The following is a 21260-nucleotide window of genomic DNA, read 5'->3' as shown; positions in this document are numbered from 1 at the left end:
AGAGCTTAGAAAACGTCTGGAATGGAACGAGACAACATCGTTAGTTCAGTTCTCTTTTACATAAAAGTTAATAAAGTTTTCTGTGATCCTCTTGTTTTCACAGACCTCTTGTGAAGGGCGTATAGACTGCATATTTTTTATCTTTTTTTTTTCTCAATTTGTGTCTGTATGTCTTACTGACCATGCCATGTTCAGATCCTGCCTTCAAAGAGAACAGTTTAATCTCTCCTAAGCTTTCTTACTCATATGTCAGCATGCAACAACAAATACTGTACTGCAGCATAAAATAAAACAATATGTAAACACTGTTTAGTTGTACTGTATAGAATATTCTCTGTAGAACCATTAAATAATTTTACGGTAACACAGGAATGTTTTGGTACAAAAGTGTGGCCTGGTGAGCAGTTCTGGTGGTGTATTTTTATCAGATACTCATTAGCATAAAAATCAGCACTGGGATTGCACATGGACAGAGGGAAGGAAAGGAAAGCAATCCCTATGGCTTAGTCTGATAATCCCCTGAAAGTCAATTGGCCCTACTCTAATCAACATAGTGGTTGGAAGAAAAGTGAAATCATTTCACTTCCAAGATAAATGCCAAATGCCAGAAGGTGTCCTTGCATGTTTCAGTATTCAGCTGTTTTCTTTTGGATGCACGTCTCTTACTTAGCTACTCATTCAGGGTTTTTTTCTCCATGAAAACGGAAAACCCAAGCCTGCTTTAATTAATTAAGTTCAGTTTCACCTCCCTTGCCCTGTTGTGATAGTCCAGTTCAAAATGTGCCCTTTAGAAAACCAGCAGTGACATTACTTTACCCATTTGAATGCATCACTTGCACTATTCCCTTTCTAGTTTTGGATGTCCAGACCCCAAACTGAGGAGTCTGAGCAGCGCACTAAAACACCGTCCTTCTCCCAGGAGTGTCACTTTGTTTTGAACCAGTCTTGTTTTAGAAATACTACTTCATTCTGTTCTAATTTTCCAGAGCCCCCTAATCTTCTTCCAGGCTCTTAATGATGTAGTCGATAATAGGATTGTTGGTATTAATTTGGAACAATAATGCCAGCTGCTTGCTCGGTGGCTATTGGCAGAGGGGTGACCTTGCGGGTCGGCTGAGCAGAACTGGAAATGCTTTGATCTGATCTATACAGAGCTAGATCTGTCCACCCCAACAAGAGGAGCGGGTGAATTCTCTCTCCATGGGATGCTGATTCTTCTCCAAAGAGCAGGGAGGGCAGGATGGCGGTGGCTCTTGATGCAATCCTGGCTCGGATCAAGGATGTCTGTAAAAGAAATGGTTTGCTCATTCTCTCGGTGCTGTCAGTCACCATTGGCTGTCTTCTTGGCTTCTTCCTGAGGACACGGAAGCTCTCCCAGCAGGTATGTGTGGCATGGCAGTGTATTGCTACAGAGAAAATACCTTCCTTACGTAACAAAAGACGTAGCAACTCGCAGAACTCAAGGATGGACTTTGGAAGTCAAATATGTGTGTTTGTAAAATTTGTTTGGTTTCACTGGTTTGTTAATCTCTGTGGTTCTTTGGGTCTTTTCACACATTCTCAAACAATACATTTGGAAAGAGTTCTGGTCTTTAAGAGACCTGATAAGACTAGCATAAGCATATTATAGTGTTGCAAGTGTGGATAATAACAGCAGGTGTTTAAGCAAAATGAAATGTAGCATCTAATACAGACTTGCTAAAACCTGGTAGTGTAGTATATTCACTGGATTTTATATTCATTGGATTTTATATTAATTTATTTCTAAAGGAAACCCTAGGAATATTTTTCATCATCAGATGTACAGAAGTACAGATAGTTCTATACACCAATGGTATTTTGTATTAATAAATCTGAGATTTTAAATCATCAACAGACCATGTTATTAAAGTCAGTTGGGGATTTCTACTCCAGCAGATTTTAATTAAGCTCTTTGCAGGTATCCATTTCTTTCTGAGTCAGACAGAATGGAGAGGATAACATGCATTACTGAATGCATTGTTTGAGCACAAACTATAAGTATCAATTTAAAAATATGTCACTTGGTAAATGTGACTAAACCAAAACAATTTTTTGTCCCACTATTGCTAACTGCAGTCTAAACATCTTTTATGTCCAAGCAGTAGCTTCATAAACACCTGGCAAAACATAAAAAATACAGAATGAAGAGATTACTCAAAGCAACCCATTAATGGTAGTCCCCAAAAGATGACAGATTTCATTTTTGTCTTCCTTTCTAAAGGCACAAACAATGTAGTTGTGTTGTTGTTGAATTACAACAAAATACGTAATCTAATTAATTTTAAATTGTCTTTTAAAACCTATTTCTTTGCCACCTTATGTACCAAAGCTGCAGGCTATACCAGTGTTCTCTGATCCACAACTCTAGCAGGACTCATGAAGACAGATAGTCTTTGTCTCAAAACAATAAGCATCTCTCCATATATTTCTAGGAAATTAGTTATTTCCAGTTTCCTGGTGAGTTACTGATGAGGATGCTGAAAATGTTGATTCTCCCACTGGTTGTCTCAAGGTAAGTGAGACATAATAATTATTCCTATAACTTCTGAACCTTCCTAAATGAGACATATCATCACCACTGTTTTGGGTTTAATTTAATTAATTTCCAAGTGCCAGGAACAATACTGACTGCTGTACATTCATATTTATAGTGGAGCTGTGAAAATATTTTTAATCAATAGGAACATTCATATAATACCTCATAGAGATATTATTTCCTTAAATACAGTGGAGGGTTTTTTAACTGATATTTTCTTCTTTTCTTGTAATGGGAGGATGTTTTAAGAAGTTAAATATATGGAATGAATAACATTATCAAAAAGCCTACCTTAAATCTAAACAATTTAAACAATGCACCATACAAACAAGATGAAAAAGCACAGTTAATTTATAGTCTTCTGCAGTATTTTGAGACAACTGCTGTACTATGATGAATATTGAAAAAAAAGCCCAGCGTGTCTCCAGTGAACTAATAATACATGCTTGGCTTCAGCTGGAAGTGAAAGTGATTTCTTAGTGTATTAAAGACAGAACCTTTAGTGGTGCCAGTTTATTGGGTGCAGGATTAATGATCTAGATCCTGATGCTGAGGGCTGGTGCATGCTGACTGCCTTTGCAGCAGGCAGGCATAATTTAGGATAGTTTTTTCTCTCCTCTGAATTTGTCTTGTATTCCAACTGACTCCAATCACAAATCCCAGTTGGATGGTGAAAAGCTCTGAGCCCAATGCTGAGAGAAGAGATAAGGAGAGATGGAGAGCAACAAAGCTAACTTTACCTAAGCAGATCTGAGAAAAAAATCTTACACTCTTTGGTGCCTTTCCTTGAAGCCTCATCCTCTAGAACCAAATACATAAGCCGAAAAGACATCCTTCTTTTTTAAAAAAAAAGATAAGTTTCCAGGCTTCAGATCACCGAGAGCTGATGAAGATAAACACAACCTAGCATTAACTTTTTTTTTAAATCATCTACCCTCTCATGGTTCTTCACAGAATGAAGCTGATTCATACCTGGGCCTGTCCCGTGCAGCTACAGAACATGAAGACAAAATATGTTAGATTTTTTTTTTTTTTTTTTTTGAGTTGAAAGTAGAATTTTCCAGGGACAAGAATCTTACATGAAGATGTAGTAAGGACTGAAAAGGGTTGGAGCAGAGACACGTCCTTCCCTAAAGTGTATAGTTCTTTAAATCCCCTTGTTTTTCAGAGATGCCAGGAGGAGAGGCAGCACAGTAGGGGAGAGCTGCTCTGACACAGCCTGTGATAGCTCAGGGTTACTCACAGATTCACTATGAGCTACGCTGTTAGAACTGATGGATTCCATCCTCTGAGGAAGATAGAGAAGAAACTTTACAGATCTTCAAATGGATTAGCTCTCACTGTAAGGCAGCATGAGTCTATCTCCCTGGATAAGAAACTAATCATCACTTACTATTGCATACTGAAATTTCAGGTTTTTGCAAACAAAAAATACTCCAGATATAATCACAGTCTTGTACAGTTCCTTCATTTTTTTTTTTATTTTTTTTTCCCCAAAAGCACAATATTTCCCACACTTACGTTTTATAAAATAAATAAGCCAGTGCTCTGTGTTTTCACCAGCCTGCGTACACATTACATTCAAAGTAAATTTCTTTGTGGATTTGTATATTCTCTTATCCTCTGTTGCTTATCCTCTGGGAGTAACAGCTTTTACATTATCTTCTAAATTACTCTGGTTTATTGTTTACAAAAGCCAGGGGAACAGCACCAAGCTCTAATTTTACTCTATTAGTCGAAGTTAATGCAAGTTTTTTCTTGAACTAAAAAGTAAAAAAAAAATACTTGTGAAGAAAAGGGAAGGTGAGAAAGAAGGGTGGAAGGAGGGAGTCGGTTTATTTTGAAGGGCTGTGACAGAAGTAAAAGGCAGAAAATGTGTGTCTCAGGAGGCTGATGGTAGATTAGAAAATCTTGCATTTATAGGTCACTAGCACAAATCCAAACTTAAACAGAAGTGGCTGGAAATTTGTACTCCCCTTCTTTTGCCCTGATAGAGAGTTAAAACAGAAACTTTGCAGGCTATATCCATTCAGAAGGAAAAACTGATGATGCAGTCAGGTATCTGATTGAACTGTGTTTATTTTCAAAGTTTCTTAAGTGCATGAGAAATCAGTAGAACAACAGAAGATTGTTTCTCCAATGTACAGTTCCTTGTCTTACCTGTGTCCCAGCACTTAGAAGTGCTGTATCCCAGAGCTCCTGTTTCTGATATTTCTGATCACCTGTGGTCTTTTTATTTTCCCACAGACAGAAAAAAATTTGAAAAAGTGACCACCAGTAAAACCATCCTCCCTGTTTTGTTTCTGTTGTGACATGGACCATCATTAAGGACAGGGGCTGATATTATTTCAGTTATCTGATTACATAAGCAAGCTTCATACGATGTCATACAAGGACTCAAGGAAATAACATATTGGTTTTCCCCATCCTCTGCCTGAGTTTTAGCCCTGTTCATACCAATTAATATGCACTGTCTTGTGTATAGACTTTGCTCTTCTCAGTGAGAAGATCAGGTACCCACAGAACAAAGGATGCTGCTTCTATTAGCAACATAAACCAAGGCATTATAACAAAGAGCCTTGGTGGTTTGTATCTGCCCTAGGCATACTCTATAGGGAATCTGTTACAAGAGCAAATTTTAGCCCTGGGAGTTACCAGGTCCAGAACAGTTACTAAATGTACACACACAGGAGGATACTACCTTTAAATCTGGGAATGGGAATATTAAGAGACCTAAGACAGAATGGGCACCAAATTTTAATTGATATTAGACACTTGCACTTTGCCTGAGCTCTTGCTGCAGTTGGACAAGCATCTTCTCAACATATCAACTATAGGAGATCTGAAGCTCCCTGACTCTTTTTGAGACAGAGGCCTGGATCCTCATGTGGCAAATGCAATGTAAATAATGTATTTTCTCCCTTATATGCAAAAGTTTTCAGCACATATCTCATTTTCAAACAGACACAAACGTACGTGCCAGGGATAGAGGTGAATCTCAGTGCATCCTGCCCTGAGTCTTCTGATATGTTTAAAAAACGATGGGTTCAGGTCTTTAGACAGGCATCTGCTGATCAGCTGGCCCAGGGTGCTCAAGTGCCTTAAATCATTTTTCCTTCCACCTAACGCACTTCCCGGCGTGTGGAGCCTCGGTCTGTATTGCAGCCTCTATCCAGGAGGTGGCTCTGTCTCGAAGCCTGAGGGACCACCGGTGGTTAAGGGAGGGAGGACCTGTGTCTCTGGGACACCCTTCATCCCTGGCGTTTTACAATAGTGCCCAGAAAATTATAAAATATCAACTATTTTCAGTCTGGTTTATTATAATCTCTTTCCACCCTGCACCCTAAGTCAATTGGCAGAGATACCTGAGCATCACTTTAGTTTCCCAGCTCCTTAAATTATCAAATCTGTTGTCAACATTGGTACAAACACTCAACTTCTTGATTGATATCTTTTCCCAGAGATAATATAAACCCTCTGACCAAATCCTGCCTGTGCCAGCAGTGCCAGGCATGGGCATGGGCTGGAACTCAGGCAATGCTGGCATGGGCTTTGCCACAACTCATGCACTGTCATCTCCCTTGGGAGCATCTTTGTCCTTGTACCAATTCCCTGCCCCACTGTCTTCATCTTAGGTTACCAGTTTTGTACTGATCAACTTCCAATGGGCCAGAAACTTGAATTTCAGTGAGTGCAACTGCATTGATTTAATTTTTCTGAGGAGGCCATTCAGCCACCTGATCTGTTCCAACTTTATACCATACTGAGGTTTTGAAGAAGATGCAAACTCTGATTAAAAACTATACCATCTATAGTGGTTCTTTTTGACATTGATTCCTTCTGGTAGGCAGAGAAGTAACACTGGGGCATTCAGTCCAGAAAGAAAATTCAGCTGTCTGTGCCAAGAGCAGAGGTGGGGAGGAGGAAGAGAGCAGAGAGGGAGAGAAAAAGCAGAAAAAGGAAAGAGAAAGCCTCCTGTGCCTTCAAAGTTTGATTGCAAGCCCTGTGCTCTGCAGATCTGTAGGGCAGGCTGGAGAAGAGGCAGAGCTTGCAGTCTCTGGTTCTTGTTTCGAGATAATAATAGAAGGGCACAGACTATTTCTTTCCTGTATTCAGCCACAAAGTTTTACTGACCTTACAGGAACCTAATTCTCGCTTGCAGAGCCTTCCATCCCCTTTGCTTGGTTTGAGAGAAAATGAAATAAAATGTTAGAAGTAAGAGCTCTCTCTTAGACAGGGTTTGACTGCATAAGCCTTGCTTCTTCAGAAAGCTCTCTAAAGCTGAACCTACTTAGTTCTGTCTCTTATGTCTACCTGTAAATGTAATAGAAAATGCCATCCTTTATTTCAACACCCTCCTTTTTTACATAATTAAGCTTTTTTCTGACAATAGATATAGGGCCCAGTTTTCTAAGACTATGATTAGCAGTAAGAAGTGAGGCTACTTGTGGGAAATAATTGCCAGAGCAAAACTGAACTGCTCAGCTGTCTAAGAGGCTTGTAACCACAGTTTATTTCCTTTTAGCAAAAGCAGTTTGTTTTCTTTAAGCTTAGGACAGTTATTACATTTTTTCCTTATTTACCACTGGCCATTTTCCAGATAGTTCAGAAACAATAAGTAGTAGAGATTCAATCCTTTTCCACATGCAGAACCTGTTAAAGAAAGGTTGTTCCCTTTATAGTCAAATCTAAGTAACTGATTTGATGTGCATTTTTTAAAATTATAAAGTTTTTTCCTCTGAGCATGCCTTGGCTGATACAAGCAAGTGTACAGTAATAACATCTTGTTATTTATTTGAAGGTTTATCTGAGGGTAGTCATAATTATTTGTTATTATTGGGGTTTTAGTTGCTGAATTAAATATAACATGCTAAAGAGAACTGTCATTCTAAAAGGGGATTCTTGTCCACAATGCCATCAGTTCTTGCAATCTCTTATCCTTCTGCTTAGATTCCAGAGCTTAGTATTTAATTAGAAACTACTCCATTATAGTACCCGTTACCCCATATAATTTTTTTTCACAGCTCTCTGATTTGGGGGACACATTGGCATTTTAACATCCCCCTAATGAAAAGTGCTGCTTGTTTTGTTCTAATGGCATCCTGTCACTGTGCATGTGTGCTGTGCCACACTAAATTCTGCCTCACGGGACTCATTGGTCACATTTGAAGAGCTGACAGTCTCACTTTGCAAGAGGATGTGGAGATGCTCGGGCTGCAAGCAGATGGGATCTCACTCAGCCCAGGAGCCAGGCTGGGCAGAGTGGTGCCAGATCCATGCCGGAAGCTGTGCAGCTGCATTAGGGTGGCTTTGTGCCCAAGCTCAGATTCCAAGGACTAATGTGGATCTGTGGCTTCCGGATGGGCCACAGCAGCTCAGAGCAAAGGCAGAGTGAGTTCATCTCTATCTGCAGTGCTCTTTGCAGACATACCCTAAATAACTTCACAGCAACCCTATATTCTTTGGGTAAATCCTGCACTGTTCTGCTTGCTGCCGGCTAGAGATGAAACTGGTAACAGACCACAGAGTGCAGATCATTTCTCTGGTTTACTATTTAAGTTTGGGATGAAGATGTTAGGGATGAAGAATTTGACCCAAACAAGAGGCCAGTACTGAAATTTTCTGCCACGGTTACAAATCGGTCCCTGATACGGTTGGTATAATGTCTATTCAGAAAGAAAATACAGATTGCTTAGAGGCTAGGAAATATGTCTTTTTTCTTACATATAATTAAATTTAAACCAGAAGGACAGCCAACATTCATTCACTCAATAATGAATGCTGGTTTTGAGTATTTGACAGCATGCATGGTACTATTTTTCCTAATCCATTCCTGCTACTGAGAGATACTTTCTACATTATCTTGAGAAATTCACATATTTTATCTGAAGACTGGATGGGAAAGAGCCGAGCTTATGGTCAGTTTTGTCTTGGTCTTTTCTTCTATGTATGAATTAAACTATTCCCCCCGATCATTCTTTGCTTTTGGTCCTCTCTTGTGCTTGTGCAGCTGCCAAACTGGGGCATAATAAGGTGCAATCAAATTTATGTACTGTGTTACCTAGTGAGGTGTTGGGGAGCAGCTATAAAATGCTGCCTATGGTTCTCTGGGGAGCCTGCTCAGAAGTTTGTGCCATAATGTACCCAAGCAGCTGTATTTTCCCATAAAATTAAACTGCTCTTTGCAACACAGGGCTTTTTCTTCACATTATTAGACTCTGGAGTTTTCCCTCTGTTTCACTTGTGCTGCCTTGCCAATAGACAAATATTGGCACTCAGGAGCAGTTCTTCCCCAACAGAGGAGGGAAAACCTGCTGGGTTAGTATGGGAAAATCTGTGTGGTACCTGAGTGACATGGTAAAGTGTGTATAATGTCCCATTTCTAAACTACCTGTCATATAAATAATAAAAATACACTTGACCCCAGTGAAAACAATCTGTTAGCCCTTTCCTATGATATGCAATCTACAGGTTTTTTTGTGGAGAAAGTGTAAAGAGATGGGTTTTAAGGAGATGACTAGAGGAGAGAAATATATTTACTTTCAGAGTGAAAAGCAAAACTTTACTTGGATGAAACTGGAAGGGAAGGTCACCTAAGGGTAAGAAGAACTGGACAGAGAGCAGTCTCACAAATACTTATTTCAGTTATCCATATTGCTGTTATCTTGCAGAACTCAGGTCAGATTATCCTAAAAGTTCTCAAAATGGATGCTCTGAGATTGTGGACAAAACTTCCAGTTTTAGGAAACTTTATGAAGAATCTTTCCTATGTGCCTCAGATGTTTCACTATCTTATCATCTGTTACCTTATCAGTGAGTTAGCTGTTCTTTAGGAATATGGTGTCTAATGGTCAGATCCCATAGTATTTTCTAGTGTTTTCTTTTGCTTGTGCCAACCTAGAGGTCTGAATTGTTTCACTGAGAAATGACATGCTGCAGAATTATGCAGATACAATGATAAAATTAGATCAACTCAGTACAAATTATTTAGGCAATGTCAGCAGGGATCTAGTGGTGTGCACTAGAAATCTATGGTGACAAAGGGAATGGATGCAGAAAGCACTGAAGTGATTACAAATGGGATATGAGCTGTTTATGACCTGACAGAATTTTTATATATTTCTTTAATAGCTCTAAAATACTTTGTGTATCTCAAAAGAAATGGCAATGACATATGAATATTAAGGAGCTGGCTGGATTCCCTCTGTTTCCTTAGGAGAGAAACATGTATGAATTATGAACAATTGAATAAATCTGACATCTGACATTTGTTCATCCAAATTTGTGTTTCAAATCATTTTGCCCTTTTCTTAATCTAAAAACACTTGAAAGAACTGATGGAACAGAAGATCAAATATTATTAAGGTTCTTGGCTCTCTCCACAGATCTGAAGCTGCACATCCATATTTAATAGATTATTTGTTTTCATTTGCATCCTGACCTTTGAATTTTGGAAATACTATTTTTTAAAATTTTATTTATTTATCAGAACAGCTGAAGTCAGCAAGCCAGCCTGAATTCTGTGTAAGCTATGCTACAATGTCTCCAACTTCTTTTATCAGTCAGTGACAAATGGGACTGTTTGTCCCCTTCCAGCATTCCTAAATGTGCTGTAATAGCCTTGAATATTGGGCTATTTGGGAAGAAGCAGTGATGGAACAGCTGTTGAACATTGATCTCCACTGTGTACTGTACCAAGCCCTGCCTTGTCTACATTAGTCCATAAATACAGAAAGCCCATCACACACTAAGAATTAAGCAATGCATGATGTGAGTTTCTGGCAGGATTTTTTGCTATGTATTCCAGTTTATCATGAAGAGTTACACGTGTTAGACAATGATGAAAAGGAGATCTCAACCTTTTAAGTAAAAAATTACTTGCTATTTTAAAAGCACCACTCTTACTATTTTAAGAGCACTATTTTAAAAACAGACTCTTAAGAAGCTGCATATTCTGATGCATTAGAAATGCAGGCTGGGTTTCTTTTCCAGCAGCCTAGCTGTAAAATTAAACACAATCACTGCAAAGTGTACTGCAGGCTGCAAGATCTTCCAGCACGTTGTTCACTGTTTGTAGATCAAGAGCCAGATTTTCCATGGTACCAGTGGTACCTCCATGGAAGTGAAGCAGCCCCTCATGCAAACACAGATATCTGGGCACAGATGAGGAAAAGTCTGGTGGTCCACTGCAATACTGAGATCCCTTTTCTTCACTGCAATTTGTCTTTATATAAAGTGCCTTCATTTCTCTATTTCCTTGTCTGTAAAATGGAAATACTGCCTTCCCTTCTGATAGGAGGCTACAGTAGTATTTTAAGATGATTAAATGGCTTGTGCTATGGAAATGGGAATTATTACCATGTTGAAACCTGAAGGCACTGACCTTGACAAAAAGGTAAGCGACAGCCTGGCTGCATGAGCAAACAGCATTAGTGGAGCCAGCACTTCACTTTCATGATGCTCAACTCTCATGTAATCATCTCTAATGTAGCTGTTAGAGGAGCTCCCCAGCCCCACAGGGAGAATTGCTTAGGAAGGTCTTTTCTATGGCATGCAATTACCAAATGAGAATGCAGTGGAGGGTAGGGGATGAATGAACACAAACATCATTCTAGGAACAACTGTTGGTGGTTAATACTTGACCATTACTTCTTGACAGGATTAATGTCTTTCTAATCACACTAATCTCTTCTGATAACTGTATCCATAATCCATCTATTTCAAAGCAACATCCAGATGGCTTCTGGTGGAGGGGAAGACAAAATAAACATGAAGAATGGGGCCTTAGCAGCAGCTTCTTGTATTTTCCCTTTTTGCGGATATAGGTTTTAATCTTCAGACAGGTCAAAAAAAATGTGCTTTTTATCAGAGAACAATAAAAAACCCTAGAGAACTGCAGAGAAGATAGGAAGTTCTATTTTTATTTGTAAATAAAATACTTCCTAAGTATTCTGATGTTTATCAGTGACAGCCAGGAAAAGCCTAGAGGTGCTCATAAGGGTTTAGCTACTTGTCTCCATGGGACTTTTAAAATTTCCAAGATATTGAAAGAATTCCCTTCCTCATTATGTCAAAATTGCTGTAGTTATTTTGGAGGTTTTATGCAGATTTCTCTCAAAGCAGACATGAAACTTCCTATTTAATACTCTCATTGGTTTGTGCTAATACCAATAGTTAAAACAACCTAGAAACTGGCTTAGCATTTTTAATAATTTACATATAAGAATAATTCCTGGAACTGATGAGATCTTCCTTTTCCCTTCTAATTTCCTCTTAAAAACTAGGTTTCATTAGATCATCCACTGATCCTGGTTTTTTTCTTCACCTTCCTCTCTAAGCAAAGACCCCAGAAAGAAACAATTTGTTGTATGGAGTATGGAGACTGTCCAAAAAAAGTGAACAACCTTCTATCAATATCAATATTTTATCTAGATAAAATAATTTAACTAGGGATTTTGTTGTTGTTGTTGTTGTTTGTTTGTTTTACTAACAACCAGAAATTAAACAATGGAATTCTTAGTGAAATAATTGTCTGAAATATCTGTCCCATTAAAATGCCCATAAAAGTCAAGAAACTTTTTTGAATTATTTGCTATACCCAAGTTTTGATCAACTGGATTTCTATCTTTCTCCAATTAAATGGAGTAGATAGTTCAGGGAAGAGACAAAACAGGTTTGGCTGCATCAGAACAACTTATTTCCCATAAAACAAAGCAGAGTAGATTTAAAATTACCTAAGTCCCAATAAAATAGCCAAATATCTTTTACTTTTTAGGAATAACAATATAAACCTTAGAAAGACTGCAAACTTGAAAATGTTGTGGACCATCAGGTTTGTGTTCTGTAGAGATCTTCATATTACCAAAAGACAGCTTTGTAGAGGCTTGACAGCCACAAACATTTAAGGACTCTGGGACAGATATTTGCAGAGATTTTGGAGGTTATGCTTCAAATCATGGAGAGTCTCTGAGATTTTCATCCCAGATTTGTTGGGTAAACAGAACAGAGTTTCAAAAAGAAGCAGAGGATTCTATACAGGAGAAAGAAAAGCCACAGGAAAATCATTTTTTGCACACTCTGTGCAGGTGATAAAGAGATCGTGGAGCTACTTATTTTATTATGATGTTTTATTATTATATCCAGCACCAGATGTTTAAAAGCAAGGTGCAAGAAATCTCTTAAATCCTAGTAATCAGAGATTTCACTTAAATTCTACACTACAAGGTTTAATATCTCACAAAAAACTCATTAATGCCTATTTCAAAAGTCTTAGGCTCAACATAATTTTTTTCCATACAAGCAGAGAAATGGGGCCTGAACATGAAATTACACTTTTGTGGAAATCTTTTTTTTTTTTTTTCCCCCAGACTGATCATATTAGTGTACTTCAATTATTTAGAAAAGCTGGAGACTGTTTTCCAATGTCTTAATCCTGTTTTGTCCATTTTGCAATCATTAAAACATATAATGTTTTCATGCATATAATGCATGAAACATTGAGGTGGAAGCTACTTAGCTACATAGTAAGTCAAATTGTTTTAATTTATTATTCAAGTATATGTCCTGTTATTCCAAGCCTAGCCAGATTCGCAGGCTTGACAAGAATCCCATTTCTATGGAATGCCAAATTCATCCCATTGTGTTCCACACTGGATAGCATGGAAACATCTTTGTGTAGTTTTAGAAGCAGCTTGTGACTCTGTTGGGGAAGTTTTCATGGAGCCCAGAGAGTCTGATGAAAATCAGATTTAAAGGAGAAATCTGAATATGATGCAGAGATCTTAAGTTAAACCATCTGGAAGCTTATTCCCCCTGACTGCTGTATTCCCTAGGAAATAAGAAAAGTCCTTTTACTTGTCATTCTTTGGTTACATTATGGGAATGTTAGAGCTCTAGAGATCAATGGTGAGAAACTCCTCTGGTGTAACTGTATTGCTTTGTGTACTATCTGTGGGAATCAACATGTCTCTTATCTGTCCTGTTCTCTGACATCAAACAAAAGAAACCAAATGAAAAATAGTTACTGAGATAGTTTAGAAAAGTAGTGAGTGATTACTTTCTCATACCAACATTTCTTCCTGAAAATCATTTTGAGCAATTCCCTAAAAATTCCATGACCTATGTTACTGCACAGCCTCTGGATAATTGCTTCCCCTGGATCCTTCTTAGAACTGAGCAGTGCAGGGCTTGGGTTGAGCCCAGACCTTCATTCAGGCTTCTGTCACACCAGTTACCCCTGTTGCACCTCCATAGTTAATTACTTTTGAGGACTTCCTTATCACAGCATGAACCGAGCATGACTTTATCTGGTGACAGGATAATCTCATTACAGATGATGATCTTGTTAATGAATATCCCCAAGACAGAGCAATCTCATTATTAGCCCCCTCAGGATTTGTCACCTAAGAGCCAATATTATTAGATTCTAACTTCACAGCATCCTCCCAGATCTAATGGCCCAATGTCTTAAGGTTGAGGTAGCACTCCCAAAGGCACATGAACCACTGGCCATATTTAATTAGGATTTTTTGTCTGTAAATGCTCCTGGACATACTTCTCAGGTGAAGAATCAAGACAGGTGAAGTGCTATGTGCAGGGCTCATCTCCCTGTTGTTCTGTAAAAAAAATACAGTGCAGTAGCACCAAGGACAACAGAAAAGTGTGGCTTTACCATGGTGGTGGTGGCTTCTGGGCAGTGCCAAGAAAAGATGTGGACTGTTTGTCTCCTTGGTAGGGCCCTCTCCAAGTAATCATTCTGCATATTGTCCTACCTACAAGTTACAGATCTGCTGGTCAGCAGTAAGGCCTTCAAACCAAAGGGTAGATGGTCTGTGAGAAGAGTTCATTCCTGGAAATCTAATAACAACATTGAGATTGTTTTACAAAAAGCTGACACATTAATTGGAGATAAATGTTTGACTCAACTGCTTTATCAAAACGATGTTTTAGAATATACTCTTCCACATGCACCCACCCAAAGGAAATGCCAAGGAACTGATTCTTGTTGCTGCTCCTGTTTTTTTATATGTAGTGCTGTGTTTGTACATGGTGCTTTGCAGACACACAGAAAGGTGGAGTTTTTATGCATTGAAATAATAAAAGAGAGGGAAGAACAATGATTAAAATTGTGAGAGTTACTGAGATGCTCATTTTCTAAATGATATTTCAGTGCAATCAGTGTTTCCTCATGCTGCTGTCATGTTAACAAAACCCATGCTAGCTGAGAGACTGACAATGCAGAAAAGCAATACATTTTCTTAATTAATCTAGTGGTTAGCAGGAACCTGAGCACTAAATCCCCCCATTTGATTTCATTAAATCTACTATAAAGGTTAAGCTGCACTTTAGCAGTGGCTCTAGACAACCTTACTCAGCAGAGAGAGAGGTCAAGGATATTTCATTTAAGGAGGCACAGCTTAGTATAAATGTCTGTCTCTGAGGAAAACCCTGATAAATGGTTCTGTTTTGATGAGAAAGCCAGACAGTGGGCATACCAAATGGTAAATGTGGTGTTTTGTTTCATCTGCAGCTTTCCTGAGATGTATGCTTTGAGGAGTTTACAGAGCATTATTCATTATATCACAGAATCATTTAGGTTGGAATGGATTACTGAGCCCAACCATAAGCCCAACACTGCCAAGTTCACCAGTAAACCATGTCCCTGAGCACCACATCTACAGGTCTTTTAAATCTCTTCAGGGATGGTGACTCCATCAGTTCCCTGGGCAGCCTGTTCCAGTGCCTCACAACCTTTTCCATGAAGACATTTTTTTCCTAAGAGCCAATCCAAACCTTCCCTGGAGCAACAGTTCCTCTTGTCCTATCACTGGTTACTTGGGAGAAGAGACAAACACCCACCTCACTCCAATCTCCTTTCAGGTAGTTGTAGGAAGCAATAAGGTCTCCCCTCATCCTTCTTTTCTCCTGGCTAAACAACCCCAGTTCCCTCAGCTGCTCCTTATAAGACTTGTGCTCCTTCACCAGCTTTGTTCCCTTCCTTGGGAGATGCTCCAGCACCTCTATGTCCTTGTAGTGAGGGGCCCCAGACTGAACACAGCATTTCAGGTGTGGCCTCACCAGTGCCAAATACTGGAGGGCAATCCTGACCCTAGTCCTGATGGCCACACTATTGCTGATACAAGCCAGGAGCCCCAGACAATACTGGTGGCACTGGAAACTCAAACCTCAGCCTTGGTCACTTGGAAAAATCTTCAGTCTATGTCTGAAGAGCTTGAAGCAAGTTCAGGAACCATCAGTGCCCTGTAACAGAGGGTCCAAAGCACTTGGGAACCAAAGCACTTGGCAGAGCTGTATGGCTCAGGAGAGGCAGGCTATACAAGCAAGAGGATGGTTACTGGTCATCTTCTGACAGTGGTGGGCAGGGAGCTGAAGGGGAAAGAAAAGAGTGAAGCAACCATAACATTTTGTTTGCTCATCACTGTGCAGCCAGGCCAGCCCCTGAAGGAGTCTCCTCTGCACACTGTCCTGAGTCTCCACGTCAAGGGGAGGTACACACAGTCTGCTGCCCAGGGTACCCCCTGGCAAAGCACAACCACACTGTGCTTTGTATTGAGTTAGAAAATAACAAAATTCATTCTTTTAGATATAAAATAGGCTATATGACAATTTTCCCCCTTTTCCTCTTTTTTCATTTTAAAGTTTTTGTCTGGCTTTATGCAGGAAAGGCTAAGGGAGTTAAACAGATTTCCTTCAGAGGTCCCTTCTGACCCAAATTACTCTGTGATTCTGTAAAATTATGAGTAGAGTTTCATACCTAAGCTCGTATGACTGATTACTGTCATTGCTCTTGTGATCTGAGCCATCACACATGTAGGTAGCATCAAACTATCCCCTGAGCCTCACAGAACAATCAATAGGATTCAACTGGAATAATTAGGAAGTTAGGTTTTCAGTTGCATTAATGCTATGCAAAAGATCCTCTATGTGATGTGTTTTCTTTCTGCAGCTTGATGTCTGGGCTAGCAGCCCTGGATGCCAAGACTTCCAGTCGATTGGGTATCATTACTGTCACTTACTACTTGTGGACAACATTTGTGGCTGTGGTTGTGGGAATAATTATGGTCTCCATTATCCATCCTGGTGGAGCAGCACAGAAGGAGAGCACTGAAGAGGGTGGGAAGCCCATCATGAGCTCTGCAGATGCTCTGCTTGACCTGATCAGGTAACTACATTCATTCTTTCTGCTTTCTGGGGGCAGCATTATGTACGTAAGTGGATGAGGAACTGTGGCCTGAGGAGAAGTTCTGAAACTGAGGATGAACATTTTGTTTAAATTGAGAAAAAAAAAATTCAGAGGATTCTTTTCAAGTTATCAGATGTTTATCCTGGTTGTTTCTGGTAAAATTTAAATGAATGGCCACCAAATGTGTCAGAAGTACACCCCAGTACTGGGGTATGTTTGGGTTTTTTTTACCCCCACAAAATCACATGTGTTCTACTAAGGCAAAGCCAGTACTGAAATGTAACTTTAATTTAACTAAGGTCAGGCAGTTGTTATAGGCAAAACCTTGAGTATAAGAGCTGAAATCCAAATTTTTCAGGAAATAGTTCTTAAAAGTGCTGTTACAGCTGCTCACATAAACTCTCAGATGAACAACACAACTAGAAAGACCACCGTTGTGATCTTTTTATTCCTTATTTTTATCACATTACTTGTTCTGCTTCATGGCTTTTTCTTGTTTGTTTTACTTTATTTGGCAGAAGGGAGGCTTGATTTTTTCTGAGCAGCATTATTAGAGCACTGATGGCATTTTCATAGCCTTGCCTGAATATCCATCTTTGTTTCCAGATTTCAGGTGCTGAATTTCCTGACTGTACAGATCATGTGCCTCAGGTTTATTTTCCTCATGCAGAAAGACGAAGTTTTGTCTTTCTTTGGCAGTTCCTCAGGCTGATGATCTCACACCAAATTGGGCAGGGCCACCTAGACCTAGTGTGTATCTAAAACATATTAGAGACTTCTCTTTGGAGTTTGCCTTACTAAAATTAAAAGTGTTGCATGGTTTGTCTTTCAAAAAAACCAAGTTCCTGATCCTCATGGGGCATCAGCACACCAAGTACTTCAATTAGGGTTACTGGGACCTCAAATCAGAAGAAACTGGGATGAAAAGCCTATAAAAATATTTTTTTTTCTCCTCCAAGCTACCCCTAGACAACCAATTGAAATCCACATCTTTTTCTAATTTATCAATGTCTGGCTAAGAATGGGCCAAATTGTATCAGTCATAGAGCAACATCTGAGCACACTTTCTTTTGTAGCTTTCCACAAAACCTTCATCTTCATCTGCAAGGAGAAGATGCCCACTTCATGGCATCTTTATTTCCCCAGTGACTTTGCTGTGATGTATTTGCTGTGGCATCCCCACCTGTGTGTTTGTGGCATAGTGCTAAGTCACATCACTGTTTCTGCTGTGCAGAGGACTGACTATTTCTACAGCAAGAGGAAGGGACTGAGCAAGGCACTGAATCCCTGAGTACAACAGAGTAGTGTAAGGAGTAAAAGGAAATCTAAGAAAGCTGTGATCTTCTGATTTTTCTTCATAGTGGTGGTGTTTGTAAACCCTTCCAGGCATTCTGAGCTGTTTCTAAGGTCTCAGAAAAGTAAAGGCATAGTTAGACATGTGGTGCACTGTTACGTCAAACCAGACCTTACAGCAGCCTCTGGAAAGGGTCTTCCTTGCCATGGTTTCCATCCCCTTCCTCACACCAGTTTATTTGCTTTTTGAGACCTGGAGCTTGCAAGTTCATGGAGATGAGGCAGATGGAGAGTACTTGGGGCATGCAGAATTGAAATTCAGTTCTGTAGTGTGATGTGTGTATATAACAACTTCATGTCTGTCTGACTGGAACCTGAGTTACAATCTGTCTGTATCTCTGCCTGCCTGGTGCCTGTACACCACAGGTTTAGTGGTGAGGTTTGGGAACGATTTATTTTGCTGAGCCTTACTGCAAGTAAAATAACATATCCTGGTCTAAACATTTGCAAATATCATCTGTCATTTTACTTTCTACAAACATTTATCAGAGCAAATTATAATAGCTTGCACGTATGTTTCAGTTATTCATGTTTCCAACCACGCAGGAGTTTTTATTCTGCAAAACCCTGAAGTCTTCCCTGGTTTGAGCAGGTGTCAGACCAACTGATGAGCTGCTCTCAATTACCCAGGCTTAAAAAGAGAGAATAAAAGTCTCTCCTTTTGCCATGCTAAGCAGCAATCACAGCTGCAGTCTTTCTGCCCTGGGTGCACAAACTGATGGTTTTTATTTCTCCACTATAGCAATAACCACATTTACTAAGTAAATAAATAACACAACTGTAGAGAATGGGCTTTCAGCCTAGGCAAACACTATGGGTGAAATCCTGGCTCTGCTGAAGTCAACTGCAGAACTCCTAAATATCTGTGTGGAAGTCTGGATTAAACGTAATGATGTATCTGCTGGTTTGAGCTAGAAAAGCTGATCCTTTAGCTCAATGATAAATCACTTCCATTCACAGCTGGAGAATGTCTTTTTTAGGCCCAGATTGGCTTATCTCCTCAATTCATTAATTTCCTCTCAATTTATCAATTGCATGTGTGCACAGAAGTTTACACAGGAAACATCTGGCATTCTGCAAACGAAGAATGCTAAATGCATGAGGGGAGAGATTATATATGTGACATGATTGTGGGGTTTATTTAAAAAGCATGGATCTTGGCACAGTGATACAGATATTTACCCTCACTGGTTTCAAATTTGAAGCCAGTTTGAAATGATGAAGTGTATTATTATTTCTTGTGATGTTATATATGGCATTGTCATGTCTAGAATTTTTGGCAAGGAGAATACTGCTAGAAATTGAATTTCTGGAAGTTCTGGCAAGGATTTTGCTTTTAGAAGTGGTTTTAATCAGAAATTAAAGAATGTACTGACTTAGCAATAAATGAAATGGAGAATTGCTACAGAGCCTCATAGTCATCCTAAATATCTGCAACATACATCAATAATCACATTATTATCCTGCATTATTTTGCAGATGATGCTTCCTCTGTCTATTTGTCTGTTATGTAAAAAAACAAAACACAACAAACAGCAATAAAACCTCCAGTGCATATAACTTGATTAGGACATAGCAGTGACACTGTAGTGCATAATTCAGAAATGGATCTAAGCCTCACATCAAGCAGGACATCCGTAATCTTATCACCATATTGAATTTCATGCCTCAGAAACTGTATCCACAAGTTAACCATTTCTGCCATGCTAAACAGAAATATTTGGAAGACTTCCTTTCTAATGGAAACCCCAAGAGACTTGGGATAAATCTGGGGGTGTGCATCTGTCACTACTGATTTCCTCCTGGATTCAACCTGGCAGGAGGAGCCACTGAATGCAGCATCATTGCAGTGTTTTCAACATTCAGTTATACCTCAAATCTTTAGTGCTGCTTTGGCCTTAAATAATTCAGACTTTCAAAAGGGTAAAATGGGACCATTACATTTAAAATATTAGGTTTGTTAATTCTGCAACACACATTTATGTGACAAGCAGAATAGAAAATGCCTATAATTTGGGGATAAACATTTGTCAAGCAAGATACACGACTCAGGACCACACTGTTTACATTAGCAGTTAATATTTCCACCACATTCTGCTCCCATTATCAAAACACCTTTGATTTAGAAGGGTAAATCTTGTTGCAACTCAAATCATGCTACTTGCTTTTGTCACCAAGGGAAACAGAATATGGCTGATGAGATTAAAAAAACAAAACAAAACAAAACAAAACCCAAGCAAACAGTATGAACATTCACATAAGGAAAGAAATCCCAACCAGACTGGAGTTCACCCTCCTGTTTTATAGGAGTTTTTATGCATGTGTATAGGTGGGCACCAGCAAGTGCAGGGTTCACACACATTTGAAGTCGTTCTCAAGTCTCACCAGACACTATGACAACACAAGCTGGATCAGTTCAAAAGCCTCAAATAAAAAAGTTCAGTGAATACAGTCAGGAGCAAATCATGCCTTAACCCATGACACAGAAATTTGTACATTTCTGAAGTTGTCTGGAAGGATAAGTCAGTGTTTTACCACTGAATATTCAGGAATGCATCCAACTGTATAGCAGGGACTGGGAAAGTCAATCTGGCTTAACCAAGAGAGGGGTTTTTTTAATGCCATTAATAGTTAGAAGAGGATTTGGACAGTGTAGAGGATTTATGTTTTCATGGGAATCCTGAGCAGTCTTTAAAATAATTTAAAATAATTTCCTCCCCCTCTTTTCAAGCTAAGGGCTTTATTCTATTTTATAGAAATTGTGTTTCTTGAAAATACAACAGGAGAAACCCAGTATCTGCTGTAGTTTGGAAGAAGCCCAGGCTGTGCAGAACCAGAAATCACACTTCTAAAAGTTCACCACTGAAGACTGAGTTGCATATAAACACAGTATGTAAGACAGCATTAAATGATCCAGGATATAAACTATGAAAAAGTTGTTTTAAATAACTTTGCCCTACATTCATGTATCTTTTGCCAAAGGCCACTGTGTACTATGATAGAAATATTTATCTTCCCCTATGGCAAACTATGATTTTTACTCATTTCAGATTGCCAATTTTCTTTTATCTCACAAAACCAACCAGGTTCATTTTTAAGCAGTTCAAGCTGCACAGAACCCAGACCTCCTGTATTTACAAAGGACTC

General features: G+C 39.1%; 1 protein-coding gene across 1 annotated transcript in view; it reads left to right on the top strand.

The window, feature by feature from the left end:
* The first annotated feature begins 1240 nt into the window (after positions 1 to 1240).
* SLC1A7 (solute carrier family 1 member 7) overlaps positions 1241 to 21260 on the top strand; it is a 45834-nt gene continuing 25814 nt past the window's right edge. The window contains exons 1-3 of the mRNA XM_008502512.1: positions 1241 to 1381; positions 2454 to 2533; positions 16524 to 16739. Of these exons, the coding sequence (XP_008500734.1) occupies positions 1241 to 1381; positions 2454 to 2533; positions 16524 to 16739 (437 nt within the window). The remainder of the gene's footprint in view (positions 1382 to 2453; positions 2534 to 16523; positions 16740 to 21260) is intronic.

This window comes from Calypte anna, chromosome 8 (genome assembly GCF_003957555.1).
Source record: "Calypte anna isolate BGI_N300 chromosome 8, bCalAnn1_v1.p, whole genome shotgun sequence".
Classification (NCBI taxonomy): domain Eukaryota; kingdom Metazoa; phylum Chordata; class Aves; order Apodiformes; family Trochilidae; genus Calypte; species Calypte anna.
The sequence above is the reverse complement of the archived record's forward strand: the minus strand, read 5'-3'. Positions and strand labels throughout refer to the sequence as shown.